A 7,074-nucleotide genomic window follows, 5' to 3' on the forward strand; every position below is an offset into this window, starting at 1 on the left:
TCCTAGCCACGTTGTTTTCACCTGATTGGTCGAGATGGCAGGCCAAAGGGGCGCGACCGATGAGATTTGAGACATACCATTTTGAAGTGAAGACAGAGGGATGAAACATTAGCGTCATCTATGACGAGAGGGTGTCGTGGAGCATATAACGATCCAATGTCCTCATTAATATAAATGTTATAGAGGCCTATTTTAATGAAATGAAACACTTAGACCGCTGGGCCTACGGAAACTTGACCCAACTATCTACCTCTTTATCCAGAGCTCGCAACACATAGCCTATTTTAACACAACCACCACAACATATATAATTATAATATAGTATGAATATTTGATCTTATTTGTGGTAGCAAAAGCAAATTATACTGTCACTTTTAATCTATAGCGATTTTGCATGCATAGTTTGAAAAAGCTGCCAGGCATACACCTGCCTCAAAATTGGTACATGTACTTTTCTTGTGACCTCATACGTAGGCGTTGTTGTTGAACGGCATTGTGGTCTTGATCCGCCCCCACTTGAATTTCAAGAAGTGTCATTCATTAGAGATGTAAAACTTGTTTCCCATGTATTTGTGGTTACGTGTAAGTTGGTGAATTGCAGACCCATCGATAAGACTTACCAAACTACTTCAGGCAGCTTCAGTGTGACTGAACTGGCGTTGGTTACAAGGGTGTTAGCCTCTTTCAACTGTGGTGAGTTATACTGACATGTCTGAACATAACCTAGCAAACTTGTCCATCTGTCTAACTAGCGAATCTAGATAATATTGACAGTGATTCGCCTTATTTCGCTCTAAAGCAATGTTGAACACATAAAACTGGAAGGAATTCTATGGTTGAACCCGTTGCATTGTCACAGCTAGTTAGCTAAATGAAGAGACCGTATAGAGCTGGCAAGCCTCCTAGCTAAAGTTAGGCGACCTTAGTTCATTAGCTACTGTTTGTTTGGTACGCATTTCAGTGCAAAGTTGTAACTTGTAACTGAATGGTGCTAATATTTGTGAAACATTTGTTCCGTAGCAAGGTAACGTTGCCGCGGTTAGCTTACGTTAGCCTTAGCTGTTGTATAGCTGTTATACTGTAAGATGCATGTATTTACTTACCATCATCTCATTTGTCCACTAGCTTCTAGGGATATACGACAACATTTGTGTGTTTGGGGGTATCTGCTTTATGAAATGAAATTAACCTCTGTTCAGCTGAATTTGTCATCACATCACATGGACGTAGCTAACGTTGTATGTTAACTAAATGTTTCTTGTTTTTGTTAGCTAGCTAACTTACCTACGGTGTACATTCTCTCCGATAATGAGATATATCGCTAAACTCTGGTATTTCATTGTATCCAGGTTCTCACACCAGACCCCTTGCTCAGCGGCGTCTTTCTTGTTTAATGCACCACTGACCTCCCCTACTGTGGACCCACAATGAAGGCTCTGATTCTGGTCGGTGGTTATGGTACACGATTACGACCTCTAACCTTAAGTGCGCCCAAACCTTTGGTGGAATTTTGCAACAAGCCTATTCTCCTGCATCAGGTGGAAGCACTTGTGAAGGTCAGGATTCATTTATATTTCCTTGCCATGATATTTTAGCAGTATGACACGAGTGGGAGTGGGGTTGGTAAAGGGTATCCCCAGCGCTGTGATTAGGCCAACCCCACAAATACGAGTGTCATAATGCTGGTGTTAAACTCTGTTGAACTGGAGGAATCTGGAGAGCATATCTGAAGAAATCTAAAAACAGAAATGTTGTGTCACTGTAAATTGAATTAGTTTTTTATTGTATTTTTTTTCTCCTCTTTTTTTTTTTTTAAATATCTCTGTGTGCTTGCCAAACCCAAGGTGATTCGGCACTGAATGACCAATTATCTTATAGGTTATAGAATAAGATTACAGTTTTTTGCATTTACAGAAAGTAGGAACTTCCACAGAATGTTGTGCCATGGCTTCCTGACTTCCAACTTTTCTGATTGATTTCAGCCAAATGGGCAGTATAGACACGGCCTGTTATATCCCCTGAATGTACATATACTCTCTACACACAACATTGAAGTTGTGGTATTTTCTATTCTTTTGCTGACATTTGACTCTCTTCATTCAGGCTGGAGTTAGCCATGTCATTCTTGCTGTCAGCTACATGTCTGAGTTGCTGGAGAGAGAGATGAGAGCGCAAGAAGAGAGGGTAAGCTCTGTCCACCTCATTTTAAACTGCAAACCAAAAACACTCTGGGCCTGATTGGCTTTCGAATTATGAAGGGATTCTTGTTTACTCCCATATTTTCAGTACAACTTGAAATGTTTGTCTTTTGTTTTGTGTTTATGGGAACTTAATGTGAACATTTATAATGACTGATACACTGTGTGACATTGTGTCTCTCTCTGTCTCTCTCTCTCTCTCTCTGTCTCTGTCTCTGTCTCTCTCTCTCTCTCTCTCTTTCTCACTTAGCTTGGTATTCAGATTTCTCTATCACATGAGAAGGAGCCTCTGGGAACAGGTCAGTAGATGCATGACCACGGTCGTAGTTCTCATTGACACTCACTCAGGTTCATGCATCCTTCTGTGCCCGCATGTGCTTTTGACAAATCTCTAAACAGCACTCAAATATATTTGTATGAGTTATTGCACTCTGCAGCAGACGAGAGAGAAGCCATATTAAAAATATCACACAAGTCTGTCATATAATGACGTGGCTAAACTGAAAATGAATGTTGAAATGTTAAAATAGATACAAACAATGACGTTTCAATTTTTTATCGTTTTGGCTTTCAGAGAGAAAAAAAACACCTGCTATGTGTAAACCCAAAAAGAGCACTTAAATCAAATAGTTAATAGGCTAATATGTTCATGAAATGTGTAGTTGTGTACGGAGTACTGTGCACCAAGTGTTTTATCACAAAAATTAGGAATCGAGTTTGTGGCTGTATTAATGAAATGAAATGCATTAATTCACTTAAAAAAAATAGACATTAAAGGTTAGCTGTTAAATGTTGTTTTGGTATCTATGTCCACTCTGACAGCTGGGCCTCTGGCCTTGGCAAGAGAGCTGCTTTCAGACAGCGAGGAGCCTTTCTTCGTACTCAATAGTGACGTTATTTGTGACTTCCCGTTTGAGGACATGTTGAAGTTCCACAAGCATCACGGCAAAGAGGGCACCATTGTGGTAAGTCAGCCATTTTGCCCTGCGCTGCTCTTTTTTTAATTTATTTTTCACAGATTTTTGGTTGATGATATCATATACTTAGACTTCACCAATCCACATGTAACGTGGCAAGATTGTAGCCTCAATTAGCTGATCCAGAATATAAGGTTTGTCCCTAGGCTGGCATGCTCTTCGTGTCAGCGCCCCTTGAAGTGGGGGAGGCTCAAAGCACTTTTTGGGTAATAGCTCAACAAGCGTTTCACCCAAAATGAAGATTTTTGTTTTAAGGCAAGTTGACCCTTTAGGAGACGCATGACCCTAGCTCATTACCATTCATTTGTGGGGTAGTGCCACTTTGTAAATAATGTTCAACTCAAAAAAATCTACCGCTTCACTAGCCAATATCTTGTGATGAAAAAGTTCACGAAATTTCACAAGCTGCATTGCTACCACATTTTTGGGATGCATGTCAAATTTTATGAATTTCATCCATAGGACGAATTGCGATTGACAATTTTCAATATCTCAAGAATAGCTTAAGCTAAAGTTTTCAAATTCGGTATGCTTATACTTGTGTGTGTGTGTGTGTGTGTGTGACAGGTGACTAAGGTGGAAGAACCATCAAAATATGGAGTTGTAATATATGAAGCAGAGACGGGAAGCATTCACCGGTTTGTGGAGAAGCCACAGGTTTTTGTTTCAAACAAGATCAATGCTGGGATGTACATTTTCACCCCCTCTATGCTTCAGAGGATCCAGGTAAATGGCCGATAACAACCTGAAAAGAACTAAACATCCTCCATGAGTATTTAAAGACATTGGCTCGACCTTAAAAGCATTAAACCTGCTATGTTCAAAATACTCCCCTTGCAAAATGTATGTTGGACCCACTAAACAAAGTGTGTGTGTGTGTGTTTTTATATTGCGTTGTCTAACAGTTAAGGCCGACTTCAATAGAGAAGGAAATCTTTCCTGTGATGGCAGAGCAGGGACATCTATACGCCATGGAACTCCAGGGTATGATGACAAGTGTTTTCAGTGATCAAATGAACCTCAGCTTCGTGCGTTGATTTTACTGTGAGGAGGCATAGTCCACTCGCAGGAGGAAACACACCAATGTAAATATTGAGTCCGATTTATGTTAGTTTAATGTGATATTCACCACAGTTCATGGTGTTTAAATGTAAATATTGAGTCCGATTTATGTTAGTTTAATGTGATATTCACCACAGTTCATGGTGTTTAAATGTAAATATTGAGTCCGATTTATGTTAGTTTAATGTGATATTCACCACAGTTCATGGTGTTTAAATGTAAATATTGAGTCCGATTTATGTTAGTTTAATGTGATATTCACCACAGTTCATGGTGTTTAAGTAAGGGGCGTTGCTGTGGTGTTGATATCCTGCTTATGCTGTTTGTGTGTGTGTCAGGCTTCTGGATGGACATCGGCCAGCCCAAGGACTTCTTGACGGGCATGTGTATGTATCTGCAGTCCGTTAGGCAGCAGGCCCCAGAGAGACTGCGCACTGGACCTGGATTCCATGGCAACGTTCTTGTGGTGAGACCCCTGATGTTCTCCATACTGTCTTCAAACCTCTGAAACTACATGTGCTTTGCAATAGTTTGCTACGTGACAAAGGATAGGCACTCGGATTTAAGTTTGGAGCATTTTTTACAGCGTTAGAGTGAGCCACTTGATCCAAAGCAAGATGGATCATCATGGTGTCTTTTTCTGTGACATCAGCAAGTGTACCATGGCTCTGTTGATGTTGAGGCCTTCAGTGTGTGTGTTCATACAGGATCCAACGGCAGTGATTGGGGAGAACTGCAGTATCGGACCCAATGTGACTCTGGGGGCCGGTGTGGTGGTTGAGGACGGCGTGCGCATTAAGCGCTGCACGGTGCTGAAGGGGGCCCGCGTGCGCTCCCACTCCTGGCTGGAGTCCTGCATCGTGGGCTGGTGCTCCTCTGTGGGCCAGTGGGTGAGGAAGGAAATGCAAACTGTTGAAACTGTTGTTACTTGTTATATGTCATATGTTATATGTTATTTCTGGTATATGTTATTTTGGTATATGTTATTTGTGTTACCTGTTGTATGCCGTCTACTGCGTAGATGTTGGCTGCCAAGTCATAAGAATTTCGCTGCGCTGAAGAAATTTGGTGTATGCGATAATAAACACTTTGACTTTATCTATGTTACGACCCGGCTCGTGAGTCGCAACATAAATTGGAGACAAACCACAGAGTTGTACAAAAATAGCATTTATTTCTATAACACTAAAACACAGAGTAAAATAGTAAGTGCCAAGCACCAAAAGGTGTGGACAATCAGGCTAATTATGCCCATTCACCACCTAAAAGCTGTTGCACTGCCACTGCAAAGCCAGTAGGGGTGTAGAGGGGCGTAACAATCTACATGTCCTAATACCTTTCACACACACTTCTGTCTGTTTTCTTAAATCAGCCCCTCTAACATAACCACTGTGTATTAATCTCACAAAGAGAAAAACCTGCTCTTCCACTCTTCAACTCTCACCATAGTGGTGGTTCACTTCAGTCATGCTGGTCATACTGCATTAAAGGGATCTGACCTAACACAGCTCTTGTTATGGATGTCCTATTGTTAATAGATTTCATTCAGTGATTGCTAAAAAATAGTCTGCATAATAGGTAGGCAAGTTGATTTAAGAAACTCAACATACCTGAAAGCTCTGTAAAAAATTTGCAACTAAGGCCAGTGCATAACAGATGCTTTGCTATAAAAATGTCCTGCCTCTAAAAATGTCATGAATGAAAAATGAAACTTGAAAATGAAACTTTAGTAGAAAGAACTCTAAAGCAGCCATCTCTTCCCCTAGGTACGGATGGAGAACGTGACTGTGCTGGGTGAGGATGTGATCGTGAATGACGAGCTGTACCTCAACGGGGCCAACGTACTGCCTCACAAATCCATCACGGAGTCTGTTCCAGAACCACGGATCATTATGTAGCATGGAGGACAACACCCAGAAACATCACCCTACAAAGTGCCCAAATGTGTGACTCACTAGTCAGAGAGGGTGAGGTGGCTGCTGGTGGTTATTGGTTGATTGATAAAGGTTACTGGTTATTGGTTGATTGATGGAAGGAAACTGACTGAGCTGTGGACTGTAGAAGAGATGAAATTGTCAAGAGATATGCATCATAGTGGAGACTAAGTAGCACTAATCCAATGGAAAGGATTCAATTCTATTCATAATATAGGAGTTGGATTGCTTTTTTTTTGGAGCTCCACACACTCATGAAGGAGTTTTAGGCATAAGGTCAGATATCACATTGCCTTAAGACAGGTTGGGCGAAGGGTTACTTTTATTATGCATATATTTTCTGTCTTACTCTGTCTCTTTCTTTTGTAAGCTCTAAAATCAGCTGATGCATCTCTATGTCTTCTGTGTGATGGGTTTTATGTTAGAAATACAGGCTGGGTTAGAGTTGTTGCTTTGATTTTTTTCCCCCCATTATTTTCAAACCCAGCATTATAACAGTTTTTCCATTCATTTAGGTGAGGAGCTGCTCAGCTACAAGTGCCATTAATTACAAAGGTTGTGTTATTTTACCAGTTTAAAAGATCAAGCAAAAAAAGACCATTCCCAAACAGTAAGAAAAATGATGATGCATCTTTATCATTTCTAATAGCACAAGATTCAGGTCTCAACCCATGTTGAGTCCCCATAAGGAGGCTCAGTGGTGCATCTATCTGTATGGTGCTCAGAATATCCTTCTTGCTCCAAATGTGCACTTGTCTGATAAGTTGTAATGTCTGGGCATTTTATGTTATGGTTGCTTTCTATGTTTGAATTGTATTTAATCTCCATGTTGTTGTTTTGATACATTCAAAGCAAGGGAAACACATTTAGTCAATGGTAGTTACCCCCCCCCCCCCCCCCCCA

General features: G+C 40.8%; 1 protein-coding gene across 1 annotated transcript; it reads left to right on the forward strand.

Annotated features, from left to right (window-relative positions):
* Nucleotides 1–481: 481 nt before the first annotated feature.
* On the forward strand, nucleotides 482–7,064 carry gmppb (GDP-mannose pyrophosphorylase B). The gene is made up of 10 exons (XM_031568531.2): nucleotides 482–693; nucleotides 1,350–1,556; nucleotides 2,104–2,184; nucleotides 2,449–2,497; nucleotides 3,021–3,163; nucleotides 3,743–3,901; nucleotides 4,081–4,159; nucleotides 4,576–4,703; nucleotides 4,945–5,127; nucleotides 6,004–7,064. Exons 2-10 carry the CDS (start codon nucleotides 1,428–1,430, stop codon nucleotides 6,133–6,135), a joined length of 1,083 nt encoding a protein of 360 aa, XP_031424391.1. The 5' UTR covers nucleotides 482–693; nucleotides 1,350–1,427; the 3' UTR covers nucleotides 6,136–7,064.
* The last annotated feature ends 10 nt before the right edge of the window (nucleotides 7,065–7,074 follow it).

This window comes from Clupea harengus, chromosome 5, assembly GCF_900700415.2.
Source record: "Clupea harengus chromosome 5, Ch_v2.0.2, whole genome shotgun sequence".
NCBI classification, from domain to species: Eukaryota; Metazoa; Chordata; class Actinopteri; order Clupeiformes; family Clupeidae; genus Clupea; species Clupea harengus.

Coding starts and splice junctions, on each gene's coding strand:
- gmppb (XM_031568531.2), top strand. CDS start 1,428: ATGAAGGCTCTGATTCTGGTCGGTGGTTATGGTACACGATTACGACCT. Junction 3,164..3,742: donor GCAAAGAGGGCACCATTGTG/GTAAGTCAGCCA, acceptor TGTGTGTGACAG/GTGACTAAGGTGGAAGAACC. Junction 5,128..6,003: donor GCTCCTCTGTGGGCCAGTGG/GTGAGGAAGGAA, acceptor CTCTTCCCCTAG/GTACGGATGGAGAACGTGAC.